We start from the raw sequence: 20,859 nt of genomic DNA on the forward strand, positions 1-20,859 counted from the left end.
TGGAGCACACAGCAGTGACTGGGACCTTGCAAGAAAACAAGCTCAAAGATTTTTCTCAAGCCAAAGTATCTGTGGCGTGAGAAAGGCTCAAGGCTAGCTGCGCCTCCACCACCTTATCAGAACTTACAGCTCTTATCTTTACAAAGCAGATTTTTCAGCCTTTATATGGACATTCACCAGGGGCCCTAAGACAACAGTTTAAATTTATGTTGACTTTTTGCTCTGTTAAGTATTCTAAATTTGTAAAAGTTTTTGTCCTTTAAACTAGCTTCTTTTGCCTCCCTCTTTAATGTGCTTAATGAACACGCGGGTAATTTTCACAGCAAACACCGATACAGAGCAGACGTTTCAGAAAGGAAAGCAAAACTGGCAAAGGAATAAAGAATGCTATTCCATATGCTGTTGCCAAAGGTTATATATGGTTATTCCTCATTTTGATCATAAGTTTTTAATCTTATTGCAGATGCAGTTCTCAGGGGTGGCCAAACAAATTTTAGTTCAAATTGCCAACAATGTATAGAAGTGCCTATGAACTCCAAGGACTCCCTTTCATATATAGTTACATGTATAATTGGTTGCAAATAACATGCAATGAAATCCGCATTTCTAAGCGGAATGTATTCCTGTTTCACTCCTTTTTAACCTCAACTTTAAACATGGTTATACTCTCTGATTTGTAAAGATTTGGTATACAGCTTCTAAGATTAAAGAAGAAGGAAAATTCTACTTCAAAGAAGATGACAGACAAAAGGAGACCGCAGCCTGACACAGGGCACCACTCTCCTCTCGCTGACAGTTTGCACTTTTCATTCAAAACAAAACAAAAAACCTCACAACCAAACAGAAAACACAAAGACAGAAGTTGTTTGGACAGTACATGATTTAATCCCACGAACACTCCAGGCTACGGTATACAGCCAGTCTGCCACCTTTTTTAAAGGGGACATTAAGGATTGGGATCTTTTTCCTCCACTGAAGACGAAAACTCTGCTAAGCTCACCTCACAAAGCCTATGTTACATTAAGAGAAATGTTTTAAGAGGGAACAACAACTGTACACCAAGCTGTCTCCTGAGAAAAACCTCAGGAGTCCTTTAATGGAAGGACCCTCGTTGACCACCACCACCTTGCAACCAAGTGGAAAATGACAGCTCTAGATGAAGAAAAAGAGCTAAGAAAAGTCCTGACAGCTTCAGGAGAAACACTTTCTAGTGTCAGGCAAATATCAGGCCTTGGTCTTAACCTCTGGAATGCAAAATCAGTGTTGACTGCTTTATCAGCATGAGATGTTACCTTTGAGTTTTATTCTCCTGGTAGTGTTTCATGTCAAGCCTCAACAGTCAAGAAACTAACAGGAAAGCACATACTACCTGACTCTGCTTGTTTCCCCCCCTCAAAAAAAAAACCAAAACAAAAGCAAACAAAAAACCAAACCACAACACTCTCCTCAATTATTGCTTGACTTGTAAACTAACAAAAAACCCAAGCCAAAGAGAAATCAATAATAGTATTTTCACAGCTCATCTATGAATTACCATTATCTGTGTGGGAAAAACAGAACCATCTGTTTTCTGTTCATTAGGGTGTTACCGTACGGCTGCTCAAACCTGCTAGACTGAAATCAGTTACTTGTTTGAGCATAGGAACTTTCTCCACACCTCTACATTTACACTAGTAAGACAGTAACTGGAGTGGTACTAGCTTTATATAAACTACATGAATTTCCTAAACTAAAAAGCAGGGCACCAAATTCATGAGTAAATAGATGTTGCTAAGACTTTTCTATTAAATGGCCATCATTAGAGAAGAGCTTACATTTAAAAATCTGTATTTATTGAGCTAAAAAAATAAAAGAGCTTAGGCTGACATTTTTTCAGTCTTGGCCTAAGTCCAGAAAAGATAACACATACATTCAGCTGTTTTAATTACAGGGGAAGGGCGGAATTAAGCATGACATTTACTTCTTACAACCCCCCAGAAAATATTAAGTCTTTAAAACCCACTCCTATCTTACCTGAGGGATGTATTACAGAAGCTATTCAAATAAAGAAAAATATACTGCTAGCCTAAGGTTTTCCAGGAGGGGAGAGGATCCTTCCTTCCTTCCCTCCCCATTCTGCATTCTCAAATTATGAGGCAGTTGCATTTGCTTAACATCTTCAGTTTGGTTGCGAGCTTCGCATCAAATACTACAGCTGCTGCTAAAAAGCTGATGTTAAGGACATCGTTTAATCTCCTTACACACCACAGTGGACATCTCAGCACCAAGAGAAATTAGAAGAAGAAAATACATTTGAGAAAGGATGACATATAAGACAGGCATCTTCAAACAAAACAAGCAATTAGAGGCCCAGTACAGCCAAATTACCCTTCCCTTATTTGAAAACCAGTATCTAGGCATTTCAATGAACTTGTGGGCAAGAAGCTGCATACATGAAAAAGATGTGGGTTTTTTTTCAGTTTGAAAACCAGTTTGAATATCATTCTTTGACTGAACGTACAAATGACACCAAAAGACATGCTGCTGGCTCGAGACAACTCGGAAATGGCTCACAAAAAAGAAACAGTGACAACAGTTCTTTGCTTGAGGAACGCAAAGTTAATCTGTTTATGAATAGTCGTCTGGCACAATCAGCAATATATTCAGTAAAGCTTACATTCCTATGTTGAATGGGCAGTTCCATTTTCCTGGGAACATGCTCACTGCCAAAATGCCAGCATACATGCTGCAGCATCTCTCCCACGCCCGCCAAGTGAAAAGGGAGAATGGCTATGACTACACAAATTAACCTGCTATTCATGTAAGTGGTCTGAATCTTTTAAACCAGTTTTTGTTCTTTCTTAAGAAAACATGATATGTTTACTTTGCCTTGCAAACAATTTACGCTATGCCCAGGCCTACCTCACTAGACAAGGGTACTATTAAAATGTTTTACAAAAGTATAGACATCAAGCCAAAGTACAATTCATGGAAAGACTGACTGAGTCTTCCCATTCAAGTCTGCACTCAAAACTGTTCAAAACTGTACAGCATGATGACATACTCTCGCATAATTGTCTTAGAGCAGGGTAGCAGATGCAGGCCATCTTTCCATTTCCATTCTACACATCTGTGAAACAAAAAGACATTGTATCTAAGGTCCATCAAAACTCTATTTAATAGCAAGAAATCTTCAGAACCTTTTCCATCTAGTAGATACATATTTCATTTGTGCTGTATTTACTTCTCTCTTTCTGTAATTACATCAGGCTCTGCAGCAGCCAGCACAGTGTGGCAAGGAACTGAAAGTGACTGCAGGAATACAAGCCTTTTCGAAAAGCAGCAGGCAGGCAGGTTAGCTTGCTCATGACAACGTCTTTTTTTATGGCAATACTGTCGATATGGTGCCCCCTACCTCTACCTCAAGTCAAAAGCCATCTTTTTGATGTCCACACATGAAGATGCACACATTTCTGACACTTCTGGTTTCTGCCATCCGAGTTCTACTACTGGATGATTCATTTGATCTGATTCAATTCAGTGTGATTCACAGCATTAAAGGCTTGTTTCACACACAATTAAGCAATGTTCTCCCAGCAAAACTGATGGATGAATGCCTATGGCTCTGGATGTTTGGGTTGTTTGGGTTTTTTTTTTTCTCCTTTTAAATGTTATGGAGCAGATATATGGCCAGTCTGAGTCTCCTCTTTAAAAGATGGACTGTCAATATTAACAGATCATGGAGTTGACCCAAACGGACTTCGAGAAACTCTAGTGATTTAACATATTTAGTAAGAAAAGAGTTAGGAAATGCAAGTTCTCAATTTCCATTTTCCACCTCTATTTCTGATCTTTTCAATAGGCAGAGCATAGCAGAAGCAGATTTGTTTTCTACGTGAGTGTTTGAGAAACTACCGCAACTATGGATATTATTTCAGCGAATCAACTAATTTCAAATTAACGAGAGCTAATTTGAGTGTTATTTCTACGCTACAAGAGATGAGACACGAATCGTGAAGAAGGCTCAATATTTCTCATTTAGCTCGCAAGTCAGACAATGCCCACACACACAGTGTAATAAAAATGGACTTCTTCATGTGGATGGAGTATATAACCTGGTCTCCCACAAGTACATTACTAAAGTCTAATCATAACTTCATTAGCAATCTGATTTACTAAAGTTACACAAAAACAGCCACAGATGATGTTGTCAAAAGTTGTATTTTACGGACTGGCATAACTGTTCAATAACAATATAGCACTATATAAATGTAATGTAATGATCTGTGTACCTTGGAAGGAAAGCAATATACAAAACAATCCGGGGTATAATTACCTTAAAGTATAAGTACCAATAACTGCTATGAGATGGTACCCAGTACATAACTCCATCCACAGTCAGAAGTTCAGTTTTAGCAGCCCCTCAAAGCACTACTTGTATGCTATATGCTTATACCACCCTGACTATATGCAAAGCTTACAAGGAAAGTGTGACACGCCACTTAAGCTTCACACTTTTAATCCTGTAACCAGGAGAAATATTGGAAGTTACACAAACGTTTCTAAAAGACATTTAAGAAAGTTCAGATCCTAATCTGAAGTTTGGAGTAAGGCATCTGACAGCCTTACCATATGTATCAGATTGGTGACTATCAGATTAATGCTTCAGAAAGAGTTGGGGCAGAAGATGACAGATGGCAGAACTCCGTATAATCACAGGAGAAAAGTAGAAGGTAAACGTGAGACAGAAAGGAAGGAAAGAAGGAGGGAAAAGGCATGGAAGGAACAGGTTGTCCACAACAGATATTGCTGACATATTTTTAAGAACAGATGGCAACCAACAGTGACGTGATACAAGGCACTCAGATCCCAGAGATTTGGCAGACCTCAAAATAGCAGAATGGCTTTTACAGTAACCTGACTCCAATGCACATTCTTCCAAGAAAAGAATAGGTGAGAAGGTATTTTCATACACTGCACCGACTGGTTTGAGAGCTGTCAAGACAGAGGGCTGAGAAGTTGTAAGGATTAATCTGAGGCAGGAAAGCTTTCTGGCATAGCACTGAAGACTCTAAATCTACAGGTCCTGGGGGCCACAGAGCAGCCATGCAAATTATGTCAGCTTCATTATAAAAAAAAAATATATTGTTCATAATTTAAAAAAAAAAAAACATAAATGCATACTTATCTCAAGACATAATAAAGAGAAAAACCCCAAGCCCTCTGGAGTGTTCAAGAGCCTAAGTACACTATCAGCAGTTGGCTCCAAATTTAATCCAATGCTTTTAGACAGATGGACTTTAAGCAAGAAATTCTGGTGGTTTAGCTCTACTGCTTCTGTTTGATTTAAAATAGAAACCAGCAGACCAGTGCTTATTTACTCAGAGAGAGACTGATTCTCACTTATTAACTTCAATGAACATAATTACATATAGTTAGTGAACTCAACAGTTTCTGGTCAACACAAAAAAAAACCCAAAACCAAACACCTCCAACACACACAAACAAAAAAAGTTTCTTTTTTCTCTTTTCTCTAAATAAAAAGAAAGTGCAACATGACAAAGAACTGCTTTTGGGCTCTCAGTCATTTCCCAAAGGAAGTATTGAGATTATTCTAACTAAAATGAAAATATTCCACTGCACTTGCATAAAAAAAGCTACTTGTGTCATGGATCAGCTCAATGCCTCAGTGTATTTTGATTGTCAACGCTTAAAGTTCTTTGCAGTGTCTTTTGCTGAAGAGATATGTAATGGGCAGAGTACTTGATTTTAAATGAATTTATCAGAGTGCATAAGAATAAGTTAAGCCAGAAACACTAGTGCCTAATGCAAATATAGTTTTATTCATTTCAAAAAGAGATGTATTTAATTTGAAAGCGTATGCCTGTGTATCCACCCAACCTCATACAGCTGAATGACTCAGCACTTACCCACAAAAACAGCTGTCATTATTTTAAAACATAACATAATGGGCTATGTCCATTACCAATAGAATGTTTCCAAATAAAGCATCCTGGAAAAATAATCTGTGTACTACAGGCTTCACAGACCTGAAGACAACAGGAAACACGTTCGTTTTCTGCAGTCACCCTTTTTTTTTTTTTTTTAAGCACACAAACTCCAAAATTCTGATCAACTCAAGAATTAGGGAAATTTAATTCGCAATTACTGGAAGCTCCACATGGCAAAACTCAGTCTTACTAATGCAGAGAAACTGGCCAGTCATTGATTGCAAGAATGGAAGGCAATCCTTACTCAGGCTGTTTCAGCCATGGAAAGACTGAAGAGAGGATCATTTACTGACACACAGTAAGGAGGGAGACAGAAATATCTTGGGATATAGGAGGCCCTATGTCAACGAGCTGATGGTCTGATGACAAGCAATGCATCTCATCTAAATCTACTACCACTCAGCAGGCAACGTTCACTGCCTTTCACCCAACATCTAACACGCAGAGGATACATCAGCCCACCCACGTTTTCATAATGCTTCTGCCACCAATGAAAATTACTTTTTTTTGGTTTTTAGGTGAAAACCTGTGAAGCAGACTTTTGGGAGCTCACGTGGTGACAAACACCAACGCCACACAAGGTGTCTTGCAGTCTGGAAGAGCAGAAGTCATGCAGCGGATGACCAGGGAGCGTGTGCATGCCCCTGTGTGACCATGGGGCACCAGCACCCGAGACACCCAGCTCAGGACACCCGAGTGCCCACCGCTCCGCTGACTTCAGCTGAGGCCAGCTGGTCCAGCAAGCCGAGGGCTAAGCACAGGGCAGTGGGGGATAATATAGAGAGTTTCAGCAGTGAATGCCTCGCAGAAAGATGACAAACTCCATTAAAGCTAGAACCATGCAAGAGCAAGTCTGACCGGTCCCCTGAGACACTCCCAAATTTATTATTTGGTATCTGACAGTTTTACTGCTTTTGCTGTTGATGAGTGGTTCTTGTAGGTAACAGCTTGCTCTGGCATGTTGGTTACATGTAGATATTCTGCAATGCACCTGCCATTAAACCGTTGCACTTCTATGCAAAGAAGTTGCTCAGCTTGTCCAGAGTACGACATTGCATTTGCCTGCCATTTAAGTTTTCATGATCATCTGCTTTCTTACACAAACCAACTGCTTCTGTTGGGCTACATTTGCATCTCTTTGTTTAAAAAAAAAATAAAAATTATCTTGCATCAAGTCACACCTTGCCAATTAAACAGAACTCTGCAATTAAATTAAATATTGTTGGCAGGTGGAATGAGTTTATGTCAGAGAAAGCAAAACACCACCTATTGTGCATTAAAAGGATTCGCATATACAGGGGTTTTCATTGTTTGCCTGTGTGAACCAGAAACTTCCAAATGACCAACATTTACAAAGTAATTTGTTCTCGTTGGTAGGTTAAAGATCTAGGATGATATTTTCAACATAAAACCCAAGTGACTGAGTGTCACCAAAATGCATTAAGATCAAAAAGGTATCAGGATAATAAAATATATTGTAGTAAAGTAATTTCTTAGAGTAAATTTCACAACCCACAGTTAAAACAGTTTCTTTCCAGGACAGTTTTCTAAGGCACATGAGTTTTGCTTCAAGCAGCTCAAAACATGGATTCACCATCCAAAACCAAACTCATGTTCACGTCAGACAAAACTCACGTAATACACTCAAAGACGGTATCACATTACATTACAGTCCTCTTGCCACCTGCCACAAGGTGTGTCTAACCTACATAAGGAAACTTTTGCAAGACAAAGATTGCATTAAATAGCTGTCTCAATTGTTCTTTCAACAGCTAGTGTTCAGAAGGCAGCCATGGTTTTAGGCAGAAACATTTAATGCACATATGTGCTGAAGCAAACTTTAAAAGCAGCTGCCTCAGTCAGTTTTGGAACTTCAGAGCAAAGAATCAAGGACTACCACAGAGTAAAGAATTTGGGGTATTCCCAAATTCAAAGCAAAATAATGCAGTACATTACCATGGGATGTATCAGAAGAACTGGCCAAACCTGTACAGCTGCAATGATTCGTAGCTCTCACAAGCAGAAGAAAAATGTACAGGCTGCACCAGCTCAGCAGAACCAAAGGAAGGCTTTATTTTAAATAGTATGTCCACCTACTCTAACCAATTTTTACTGAACAGCGAGGCTGTAATTCCACAAGGAATAAAGAAATCTTAAGAGAAAAAAAGAAGCAAAAATCCTAGCTCAAGACAACCTAGATATTTTAGAGTCAAAGATCGCCCCAAAGAGCATGCCCATTAAAAGCAGGGTGTTTCTTTTTTCTTTAAAGGGACAGCAACAAGAGGAAAAGAGTGAAATGAGGACAGAGTGATCACAGCGCTATATCTTTTGATGGGAATGCACGTTTGGCCTGAAGCACCTGATGCAGCTAAAAGTAGTAAGACTGCTTTTGATTAACAAATTAGTTATCAATTGCTGGAAGCACTGCAGGAGCTGCTATAGTTCAGGGTTCCCTTGTATTTAGTATCTCTACTTGATGCTCTGCAAGTCAGTACAAAAATCAAATATCGGTTATGGAAGTGACAAAAGCTGGAGGGAAATAAAAGTGTTGCTGATACAGCAATGACAGTTTCAAGAAAATGTCTGGAGATTCTAGCCTAAAAGGAATTTTCAACAAGAAGCACACATGAAAACAAACATGGACGCACAAATAAGATGCAGAGAAGGATAGGGATATACAAACGGTATTAGGACTGCTGTAAACCACTGACATCTAGAGATAGGCAAGAAAAATGCAGAATAAAATGTAGCACAAAACTTTCATATGCAATAATTCCTAACTTATACTTTATAATTCATATATGTCACTCTGTTTTTTTCCTTTAGAGTTTCCCTTTTGTGCTCCTTGTGATCTATAAGGACCATAAACAGTTTATATAGATTAACACAGCAATGGCAGGCATCCACGTGCTTAGGTCATGTTTGACCAAAGCATTTACATCTTAGATTATACTGTAGATTCCCCATTCTCTAGTCTTTGATTCTATATGATATATTCAAGTTTAGCCACTGCTTTCCGCGTGGTTCAGATCTCTAAGGCTAGTCCATGCCATGCAATTGGATCTAGTAGTTGGTATTCTGTCTGAAAGCCAGTTAGTGAAGGAAGTAGTCCGCAATTTAGTAATCTAGTATAAATCAATCTTAACGGCAATCCCATCCATGGGTCATCTACATGCTGCTCTGATATAATCACGAATCCCAGGAAAGACAGAATTAGATTGTGCAGCTTCTTACCTGCAGCTCCTTTGAGACTCTCTCTAAGTGGTTAGTTATCTTTTTTATTAGGTCACTATACATCTGTTCCGAATGCTGCTGGCATACACACTTATACACACAACTGCAGAAACAAATATAGGAACAAACAATGAACTTAACAACAGTTTGCAATGAAGGGTAACAGACTTCAAAATATTTTGTTCAAGTCTCAATTTAAAGGATAATAGAGTTAATTGAATGATTGCTGAACTTTCAAATACAGCCCTGAGCTTGGAACGAGCTCCAGCAAACTTTTAAGTCTCCCCTGGAGGCCCCAGTGTGTCGGTCCCATTCCCATTCCCACTCCCCGTCCTCACTTTAACTTACAATGAGTTCTCTTAACAGGGCACTTCAGAACAGCTAGGATAATTCTGTCAACAGCACACTCCTAATTCTGGCTTTTGTCTCTCCTATGTGAATGAGATCTCCATTAAAATAAGCAGGTTTAATGATTATGTGCATATTCTAAGGCAAAACCCTTATTAAAAGAAGGGCAACACTGACAGGCAGTCATAGAAGCTGCATCGAAACCATGCTAGTGTTTTAAAAAGACACAGCAGAAGTTCTAAAATTACAGACCCAAGCATGTTACTCAATCCCTTGTTACTTAAATTCTACAGAAACCCTACATTTTCATAATAAACATTTTCATAATAAACAAAGATGCAGAGAAAGAGTAATTCTACATTCCATGGTTTGGTTGTGTTAACTCTGGTCTTCAGTGTAACCTTTGGTTTTTAAGAGCATTTTATTGCTCTCATACTGCAATATAACATATTTGCAAAATAAGGCTACGTCTTGAAAACATATTTACAACAGTTGTAAAACACACACATATTACTTTTAACAAGAAGTTACGTTAACGTAGTCATCATCGTCAGGACTAACACCAACATTATCTGTACCAAGCAGCTTTTACTTCTCGAGCACTTTCATTCTTTAAAGTCAGCATTTTGAAAGCCAGCTGCCAAAAATCAAGAGGCACAAGGAAGACTTCACCTGGTATCTTGGGCAAGTCAAATCTCCTCTCCATGCCTCTGTCCTGCTCCCCTCTCCCTCTATCCTTCCGTACAGAGTATTGTGCCAGAGAACAACTTAGGCCAGAGACCGCTCCTTAGGACATGCACAAACTATTTCCAGGAAGGTCCAGATCCCAGACTTGAATTCTGCAGGTTTTTAAGAGCACTGAAAGCCTAAAGCTATGGTACAGCAACACTGCGTCTCTGCAAGGGAATCGTGACATTCCAGTTCTCTACTGGGAAAGTAGTATAATGACAAACTAATGGCAAAGATGGGATTAAACCAACCATAGACTATGGGCTATTGGAATTTTCTAATGCAAGTGAGAACTCCAAGCCTTCAGGGCCCAAGACAGCACTCTCTTTCAATAACTGCTACTCTCAAAGTCTTCTGGAGGAAGGTTTTACAAGTGAATTATCGGTAACTTTTAGAAGTTTGTATTTATTCCCGTCGACAACTTCAAAAGCCCAAAAATACAACATTCATCCTGACACAAAGTCTGCTCATTTGGCAAACCATGCTATTTCTTTCTTACAAACCAAAAGATACCCGACACCTCTCCTACTATTGTCTTTTAAAAATAATTGTATCTGTAGTTTGATATGATTTAGATAACAGTCAAAGTCATCCTGTTTCTTTCACATGAAGTCTACCAATAGCAGATCCTATTTTGGAACAAGCGAGTGCAAGAGACATTTTGCTATGATGGAGTAACAGCAAAAATACCAATTTAATTTGGCTCAAAGAGAGAAACACTGATAAGAAAAGCCAGACTGAGTTTTGTGATCTCTTACAAACCAGCCAGCTAGGTAACAAGGCAAACAGCCATATGTTTGTTTGCTTCACAACTAACCAGTAAATAGCCACTTCCACAAACTGACCACTTCATTTGCAATGATGTAACTAAACTGAATTTTAAAGTATGTCTGCTTAGTGTTACATAAAATATTGCTATACCTACTTCTGCCACACATTCTGTCGTCAAACACCAATCTTATACATGTATGTGCAGAGTGTGTTTACATTTTATTCAAACACTTCTATTTAGAGGTTCCTTCCCCATTTTCAGATCCTGTTTCCAGTTCCTGACTGTGGGCTGATTCTGTGAATCATCCTTGCCCTGCTATTACCCAAAAGAAGTCAGCAGCTTGTTAGTCCTTTAGCATAACCAAACACCTTAGGAAAAGGAAGACCCAAACAGGACATTAGAAGGTAAGCATTTATTGAGAGGGATGAAAATCCGAGATCTGTAAGTTGTCTTGAAGAACAGCAGTCTAATTGCATTGTACCTGGGAGGCAGCTGTAACAGCTGCCACATGTACAACTTCACTGTTCACAATTTCCTCATCTCAAAGTTTCCTTCACATATCTCTGTTAATATATTTAACCCTTTTAATAGGAAGTGACTATGCACTTTGGACTCAAAGATGAAAACAGTCACTAACTACGCTTTGACACCTTATGGGTAAACTGATCCACAGGAAATATCCGCATACACACCTTTGAAGTTACCTCCTAGCTTTCACTGCCGTGGAGCACACACCTACAGTTATCACTGATCATGTCAAATATAGTAGTTTGGGTATCTAACAACACATTTTGAGTTTGCATTATGGAAACCCTGATTCCTTTAGTCAGCACAAAGACGATCAAAAAGACCACTGTGTTTTCAGCTCAGTTTCACTGTAAAAAAAAAAATATAAGAGATAGGTAGCTGTTTGAACCACTTCAAAAAACATCTCATTTTCAGACTAAAGAACTAGCCTAGGGAAGCAGAGAAGATCTAAACCCCCAGTCTGCTACAAACTGTCTGCAATACTGCAAGCAAGCATCATCATCAAATTCAATTAAAAAAGCAGTTTTTCTTCAATCCTCAATCTATGTTGTCTAGATTATAAGTAAAGCTAAGGGACACCCTCTAAAAAAAATTTTAAAACCCAACTCCTGGTTGGAAGTGGCCATGTCAGAATAATTACGTCCACAGACACAGTTTTTAAAAGAAAACTTTAAAAACTGACGCACTAGCTTTATCAATAACACTAACACAGGCAATCTTTTGTTCTGGTAAAATACATGCAACAGATATCTGTGCATCATTACAATACTGCATCAAGCATCACCCTGACGTATCAGGGTTAGCTAGGAGAAACTTAAAAATCCATCATTCCTTTAATAAAAAAACTTTTGAGCAGTAAAAAGATGACAAAGATAAACTGCAGTTATGTGAAAACCATAACTAGGTACAGATCTATTCTAGGTATTAAAGCCTTAATTTTGCACAGCTACTCTTTATCAGAGATGACTATCAAGAGACTGTGGCTTAACTCTTACTGACGGCTCTTTGCACATTACGGATCTCAAGCTAGGGAAAGGATTTTGATTACTTACACTAAAGCTGCAAAACACCTCTCAATTCAAATTACCATCTCAATTACTTATTACTTCTACACGTTATGATGTCTGAGTCCTGATAACAGCAGTTAGAAAAGTTTGGAGAAGAAAGAGGAAGTTTATTCAAGTTTTTAACTGGAATTAAAAGGGAAGACTGAACACCTGCTGTTCTTGTATCTGGTTCCCTAATCCAAAGTCTCAAACTAGAGCGACAAAGTGGCGAAAAGCAAGTGGGCAGGAGACGTTACAGCTGAAAGCCTCTAAAAAGAGCAATCAGTGACCGAGCTGCTGTTATTTCTTAGGGTGCAAGCTATCGTAAAGAACAAGACGACAGCAGTGTGACTAGCTGTGTTGCTGGCAAGGGCCAGCAGTTTTAACAGCATCCTGGCCAGCAAATGCAGCCACAGCTACTCAGTTTCCAGCCTATTTACCTACACCTTGGACACCAGTCACCTACAGAACGGAAATCTGTTTTTGCAAATCTCCTAAGAAACTGTTAGGTCTCTAAAGTACTTAAGAGTTTTGGTTTGGAGAAGTAGTGTGGTTTTGAAGCAAATCCCCTGCCATCCCCACTGCTGTGCACTAGCTTAGTCCGCAGAGCAGTTCTAGCCAGTGATTAGATCCTTTTTAAAGCAAACTGCAGTTCTGGGCCAGGTACAAATTAAATGTTCTCCAGACAAGAACGGAGATATAAAGGACTGAATATTGTGTTAGTCCTTCGGACAGCCTCTAACTGCACATGCAGCAGGATAGCAGGGCAAGGGGGAAGTCAGACCAAATCCACCTGATGCAAAACACAGAAATGACAGTTTTTACAGATGGACCCTGGCACCTGCACCAAATTGGTTCCCACTAGATGTGACAAAGAAGCCTTTTGAAACACTAAGTCAAATGCCTACCACGCCAGTCTCCTCTTCCTCTTTGAGGAAAGGGATGTTGACACTTTAATACATTTCTTAATACATTACACTAAGCAACTTTGGTGGAGCTACTTTAATTTTAATGTTTTCGGCACTTATGCATTTTAATTCTTTAGCATTTATTACTGTTAACATGGAATGTCAAGATATGTATCTATTATTCACTCATTCCAACCATTTAAACAACATTGTACTTCACATAACCTTCCCATTTTCCTCGTCATAAATACAAAACATGATACACACATAGGCTGCAAGATAAAACAAACATAGCACTTAAAAGATTTCCTTACCTGTATATTTGTTCATAGGAGATAGGGATGTAGTCACCAGGACTCTGAGTTAAAAGCTGATCTATGGCACTGTCCAACTTTGGCCAATATGTGCTCTTATAGTCTTCAATTGTTATAACATTCATTACTACAAGAAAAAGACAAAACTACATTTAGTAACTTTAGCTAAAAGATTAGAAGCAAGTGAATCCTCTGCAATTTCAGATCACACCAATAAGCTGTCTAAAAAAACTGGGAATAGTCCACTTCCACTAAGATAACTTCATCTAAAACTAATGCCCAGACTTGAATTTGTAGCTTTTTATTTACAGAAAATAAAATCAGAAAACCTGCCAAATAAATGCTTGGATATTTCTTAGGGGTCCAAGTAGCAGTGAAAAACAAAATCCTGGGAGTTCTAGCATGACAATCTAATAATAATAGAGTAGTTTAGTAGTTAGCTCAGATTAGTAAATTACTCAACTTTGTGGAAGTCCAGAGTCAACAATTAACACTGGGTCCTCCTATGCAGGAGAACAAGATCCGGCCAAAACTGGTAGTTTTTAGAATACTCCTTCCCAGCAGATATATCAGTTTTACAAGTCTCAGGTGAGACCAGCAGCTTCCCTGGCCTAAAAGCTGATGCAATTCTCTCTGCCTTCAACTGCAGTTGGGCTCCCAGGCAATTCTTTTGGATCTGTATTACAGTTCCCCCTCTAGCAGGCACAATAATATTCCTTTTCCAGATAAGGCTTGACACAGGGAAGAATAGGAGTCATTTAACTTAGCGTTCCCCATCACTCCCTGATTTTCCTCGTGAGCTTCCCAACTGCACCCTCTTCTGCAAACCACTCTGTGTGCCTTCACAGACGCAAAAGGGTTTTAATCTCTTTTCAGGGAGGATATCTGAATTAACCACACATGGCTCAGTTCCAACAGCAGGCACAGGAGAAGGGTTAACACCTTCCCTTCAGAGATGGACTGGCAGGACTACCTTGCTGGCTTGTCACACCACCACTAAACAAAGCCCTCAGTAACTAACAGCACAGCGTATACTTCATATCAAAACTATCCAGTCCAGGAAATCTAAAGTCATTTCTTCATTTGACTCTACATGTGGGTCAGGGCTATACAGAACAGAGAATAAAGACAGTTCCCACCCAAAGAATCCAGTTTAGACACCGCACTGAAAAGAAATATTTTTAATAGGACTGCATTTTAAATATATATAAAAATGTAGATTCACTGCGGGGTTTGAGGACCAAGACTTCTGAAATGTTATTTTCACAAGGGGTTGAAAGGAGCTGGGTAAGTCACTTTTGGCAGCATTACGAAGAATAATTCTAGGGAAATACAGCAAAACAGTTAACAGCACCATGAGAAGAAAAAAAAAAAAGAGTATAAAGAGAACATTGAATAAAGAGAGGCATGAGACAAGAAACCGTTTGAACGCTGTCTGTAAGAGCAGGTATTATAGATTCCTGTTGTATGTCTTTTCAGGGTACTTCAGTCAGAAACTTTGCTTAGTGAAGAATGTTAGTGCAGTACTCCTAGCCACCTCTTCACCCAACTAGCCACTGGTTCACTCTTGCTTCATACCTGTTACAGAAACAGCTCTAGTTAACCTAGTAAGTGTCTGAGCAGTGAACAGGTCACCGCTACCAAGGGCTGCGGGATGCTGTCCCAATGCTCCAGCCTGCGACTGGAAAGTATGACACCGTTTGCTAAGTTGATAAAGGTTATGGGTCTGGGTACACAACTACCAGGACATAAGTTAACACATCCAGCAAGTCAGCTCCACAAGATAAAATCATCCATGGGATCAGGAACAGCACAGCACCCGCCTGACAGTAAATTCACCCCTTATTCATCTGTCTCGCAATGGCTTGCTTGAGTTCTCATCCCTTACAGAGCCCAGGCTCCCGGCAGATGTTCTCAGGAGCAGCTTCCATGTAGCAGCATGCTTACACTCAGCAGCAAAATTGGAGCATTTGTATTTCACTTTGTTACCCCCAAAAAGGGTGGGTCTCCACAGAGGTGCTCTGTTCTGCAGAAAACATTAAACTGAAGTCAGCATAAATATGAGACCAAGACTTGATTTAAGATTTCAATGTATAATCACACCCACACTTGGTTTAACATAATAAATGAGCTCTATACATTTGAAAGAAAAGAATCAAGGAATAACTGAGAATACTGCAAAATAATTTTTTAACAGGCTGTTAAGATATCAATTTATATATATTTTTTTTCCCTTTTTTACAATATGGAAAAAGAAAGAAGTAGCAGACAGGAAGGCCTGCCCATTACAAGTGCTGCAAAGGTAAAAGAAAAAAATGCTTTTATGAACAGCCCCGGGAGACTCGCAGAGGAAACACTGATGAGTTCAAAGCAACATTCTAGAAGAGCTTCATTTTTATTCAAAAGACTCTTACAAGTATTATTTCATTTGATTTCCACACTTCAGTTCTGAAACTAAGCCAACCATAATATTTATATAGTTAAGAGTCCAAAGACTACACACTGAACCATCACTGTTTTCATTCCTCTAATCCAGAAAACAAATTACTTCAAAATTTTAATAACTGTCACAAGCCAGTAACATCCTTTTTTTTCTGGCAGTACTTAGACACACACACAAAAAGCGAAGGATGACTTGAAGAAGCATCATCCAATTGCAAACTCTGCAAAAACAACCTCAAGACCAAGAAGGGAAGGAATCACACAAATCCTTAGAAAGAGAAGACAGACTGCCCTTTTAGAAACTTCTTTAATTTTTTACTTTTCCATACTTTTAGGATGTAATTCTTAAATGTTTACCCCTGCATTAGGTATTCAAGCTGTAAAAGGATTTGTCCAACAGATCCCATTTCCAAATTACAAGGAAAGGGTGATACTAAAAGATTAATTTCACTTCCCAGAAACTTAAAAAAATCTCAAGAAAATGACACAGACATTTTGTAACAAAGCATGCTAGAATGCATGATTTTATCCCACCACAGCAAGTTTGGGGTGGGGCTGGGACAGAAATCAGCCCAATCGAATGGAAAGGAAGCCAGTATTTTCCAGCAAATTATAAAAGACTTCAAGTAAAGCTTGAGAAGCAACTGCTGCTTTTCCGTATACAGAAAAGTTCAAAAGAAAAACTGTTTAAGTCAGATGCAGCAGTGAAACCATTTAAGTGAAAAAGAATATGCATGAGCTTCATATCATAACCTAGATATTTCAGTATCATAGCCATAACTGAAACACAGCTTGCTCCAAGCTACCAGATTCTTTGATATCAACTTCAATCAGAAGAATGGCAAAAAACAGTCAAATTTAAAAAAAAAACCAAACAAACAATAAAAAACAGTCAAATTTAAAAAAAACAAACAAACAAAAACAAAGAGTCCAAAAGTGGGTATATATCCCTCATGAAATTGGCAAGAAAAACTTAAACACACATAGCTCAAAAAAGATGCTGGAACAGTAATAGGCACAGGATATGAAGAATATAATAATGATTTAAAAAGAAAAATCATTGATACTGTTGGTTTTGTTATTTAGATGAGACAACTTAACCTGAAAAGCTCCTCAAAACGTTTATTATGTTCACATATAAAAAACATCCTTCTAAAACTATAGCTAAAAAAGCAGAGGACAGAGCAGGACAGGTAATCCAGCCTACTGTCAAACAAGCAGACATCGGTCTGACAATTATCTGTCATTTATTCTGACAATAAAAATCAAAGAAAGCACTAGGCATCTTTCAGAAGCTTTACTTCATCTCACAAAGTGACATATATGAAGCTTTACGGCTTAGTTAGCCACGCACCCTACAATTCTAAAATATTTTCTCAAAGTGTACAAATTCTTCAAGCAAATGTCTGAGACTAATCTACAGACTTCAAGCTACTGCTGTGGCTCTACACTTTCCTTTTTCTCAGCCATCACACGCATTTTTACAGAATAGATTTTGCTATATCCCCTGCCTGACATATTCCAGCATACATTAGCAACTTTAAGAGTCTGCCCTATAGTTGCTTTCGATCCTATTCTATTTTTATTACATGTTTCTCAGCCCGCATTAAGACTGGTTAGTAAAAGTAATGTTAAACTTTTTCTTCATCAGACAATTTGCCTACGCAGGAAGGCACACACACCACACCAAACTACGTTACGCAACAGGGTAGTCAACAGATTTAATGGATATGCCAACGCTCACAGCCATATATGCCCATCCTACACGGGACTGGGGTTAAATACATTTATAATCATCCTTGCTTGAAAAGTATGAAAAAAAACAAGAAGGAAAACTCTTCATTTTGTTTGCAATTCAGACATGCTGCAATTACGAGTACAGAAGAGTTTTGCTTAAAATATTAAACACTCTGACTCTTTATTTCCCCTTACGGGCTTTAAAAAAAATATTTTTCATAACACTGTTGCTTTATAAATCCATCACTATCATTGAAGCTGATCAACTGTAAATAAGTGTTTAGCTATAAGTTTACCAAAACATGGAAAATTTTCTTAAGGTGCTTTAACTAGAAGAAAAGCTATTAAATGAACTACACATTATTATATCTGATTTTGGTTCTCAGTCTCACCAAAATCTCAAGGAAGGAGAACTGGATTTGGCCCCTTAGAAACATTTAAAAGGGTTTCCATCCAACCTTCCTCCTCCATTATTCTGCCAGCTGAATTAAACCAAAAAAGGCCCACCAGACAGTTTTAGTCTGCAACTATGAACATGAACAAACCAAACCAAGCCAGTGAAAGTAATTACATACTGGAACACAGGCACTGGATATTCTGTTTGGAGGAAAGAATCGGGAGGGAGAGACGCATCTGAATGTCAGAAGCACTCCGGTTCATCACAGGATTGTTGGAAACTGTATGTCACCCACAGTTTTGAAAACCACCCTAAGACTAAGTTTCTGTGTCACGAAGCAAGGCACGAGTCCTTGCTCATTCAACTGCCAGAAGTTCTTCGTGCAGCAGAGAACAGACTCGTTTCCTACGAAGCTTAAGACTGACAATCAGCTTCTCTATGTGTGTTCTTCCATCGCAAAGACAGAGCAGGCAGGAAGAAATTCAGCACACACTGTCACCCTTTTCACAGTGTGTTTACATGGAAAGTGACCTTTCTCCCTTTTTCTATACATGAAAATTAAACAGAGGAGATTAAGGGATCCTCTGCCAGAGCCAGGATTAGAACCAGCAGGATCCCAATTCAGCTCCTGTACTTTCTCAGTCCATACTACTTCACTGGACTTATTCTGTTTGTTTACACATACTGTGAAATTTATCCACAACACAAAGGTGCAGAAAAGTTCTAATGAACTTAACTCGAAGAATTTTGTATTTTACAGGAATATTAATTTTCTCTAAAATAATCCTTAGTATCAGTAAGACAGATATTGTGTGGGATACCAAGGCTGCAGAAGTGAAAGCAAGAACTCGAAAACCACACCCTAAGCAAAGTCATGCACAGCCACTTCTTCTCCCCCTTAGACATAAATTGTAGATTAGCTGGAAATTCACCTTCCCATTTGGTGAAGATACAGCTTGAGAACCATTTTCATTCTGAAATAGAAGGAAAAACCAAGACTCTAAATTTCTGGATTGGGACTTCCAAGAGCTTAGTTTAGCAAGGCCAAACAACATTTCATTTCAACTGACTCAAGTGTTTACGAGCCACCCCAAGGTACCTGGAGCCCTGACAAGCAAGGTAGGCAGGCAGAGAGCCAGAGAGCTCACCGAGTCTGGGAGCCTTAACTTCAAAGCAGCCATCCTTGGCTATGTGCCTAGAGCCACGAAACCCAGGCTACCAGAGAAGCAGGGATCAAGAAGCCTGAACTTCAAGCTTCTGATCAGCTCTGGAGCTGAACTGCTGAGGAGCTGGACAGGTAAGGTAGCACTGGGGAAAGGCGGTAAAACAAAGAGAAAAAAAAAGTGCATTTCCCACCAAAATTTCATCACGGCAGTTACATTTCCAGGAATACTTTTAACTAGCCAAATCCAAGTTTTCCTACAGCCATTAAAGAAAAGGGTATGTTTTGCCCAGAGGCATGACTTCTAGGAATAAAAGTAGAATTGAAACGAACAGCAGAAAGATTGTCTCTTCCCTCAACCTCAGCTCACCAAAACAACAGAATTTTTGCCATTTCTGTTAAACACTACATTCAAAGATGTTTCAGAACTATTTCTTGGGAGGTAAATTCATCCTCAGTTGTTCTCATCATGCCTTTGAAGACATACATCCCTTCCAGGACAGCACACCCCTTCCAGGGGCTCTGCACACATTGCCGCCTGCCATCAGCAATCAGAAACAGGTTTCAGACCCAACTTTGGGTTTTTCATGCAGAAACAAAAAGTATTCAGGAAATCACAACCTGACCTAAAAGCCTCAGGAAAAGCAACAGAGCCTCTGCACACCTGAAAACCCTGCCTACACTCACTCTCCCAGTTCTGAAGCCAGACCTACCACGTCACCATGCCATGACAGGAAAACGGCAGCAGAAGTTGGGGTGCATGCAAGAAAAAAAAAAAATATGTTATTTTCGCCTTCCAAGGCTCCTTAACACATTTGGTTTCGCTTCGAGAAGCCTCTCGGGCCAAGACTGACCTAAGGGACCTGCCACAGCACAGACCTGAGCCTAGCCACAGGCGCGGGAGCGGCGAGCGGGGACCTGGGGGCTGAGGGGGGGCAGAGAGGGAGCTCAGCCTGAGGAGGGAGCGAGCGACAGCTCCCGAGGCCCCCGGGACAGAGGCCAGAGCGGTCACTCACGGAACTTGGAGGTCGAGGCGTTGATGTTGATGGCGGCAGCGATGGCTCCGGCTCCCCCCTTGCCCGGCTCGCAGCCCCGCAGCATGCCGTTGGCCTCCGGCATCGCGGGGAGCTCCGGCCCGGCCGGGCGCTCGGCGGTGGCGCCGCGCAGGAGGCGGTCACCGAGCGGGGCGGCGGCGGAGCCCAGCAGGTGCCGCCCGTAGCCGCCGGCGCCCCCGGTGTTGTGGGTCTGGTCG

General features: G+C 39.8%; 1 protein-coding gene across 1 annotated transcript in view; it reads right to left on the reverse strand.

Moving 5' to 3' along the window:
- CACUL1 (CDK2-associated, cullin domain 1) overlaps positions 1-20,859 on the reverse strand; it is an 89,777-nt gene that overhangs the window by 28,911 nt on the left and 40,007 nt on the right. Inside the window, exons 4-6 of the mRNA XM_009881647.1 lie at positions 20,624-20,852; positions 13,870-13,996; positions 9,225-9,327 (exon numbers count right to left, since the gene is read on the reverse strand). Coding sequence (XP_009879949.1) covers positions 9,225-9,327; positions 13,870-13,996; positions 20,624-20,852 — 459 coding nt within the window. The remainder of the gene's footprint in view (positions 1-9,224; positions 9,328-13,869; positions 13,997-20,623; positions 20,853-20,859) is intronic.

This window comes from Charadrius vociferus, unplaced genomic scaffold (assembly GCF_000708025.1).
Source record: "Charadrius vociferus isolate BGI_N301 unplaced genomic scaffold, ASM70802v2 scaffold282, whole genome shotgun sequence".
Classification (NCBI taxonomy): Eukaryota; Metazoa; Chordata; class Aves; order Charadriiformes; family Charadriidae; genus Charadrius; species Charadrius vociferus.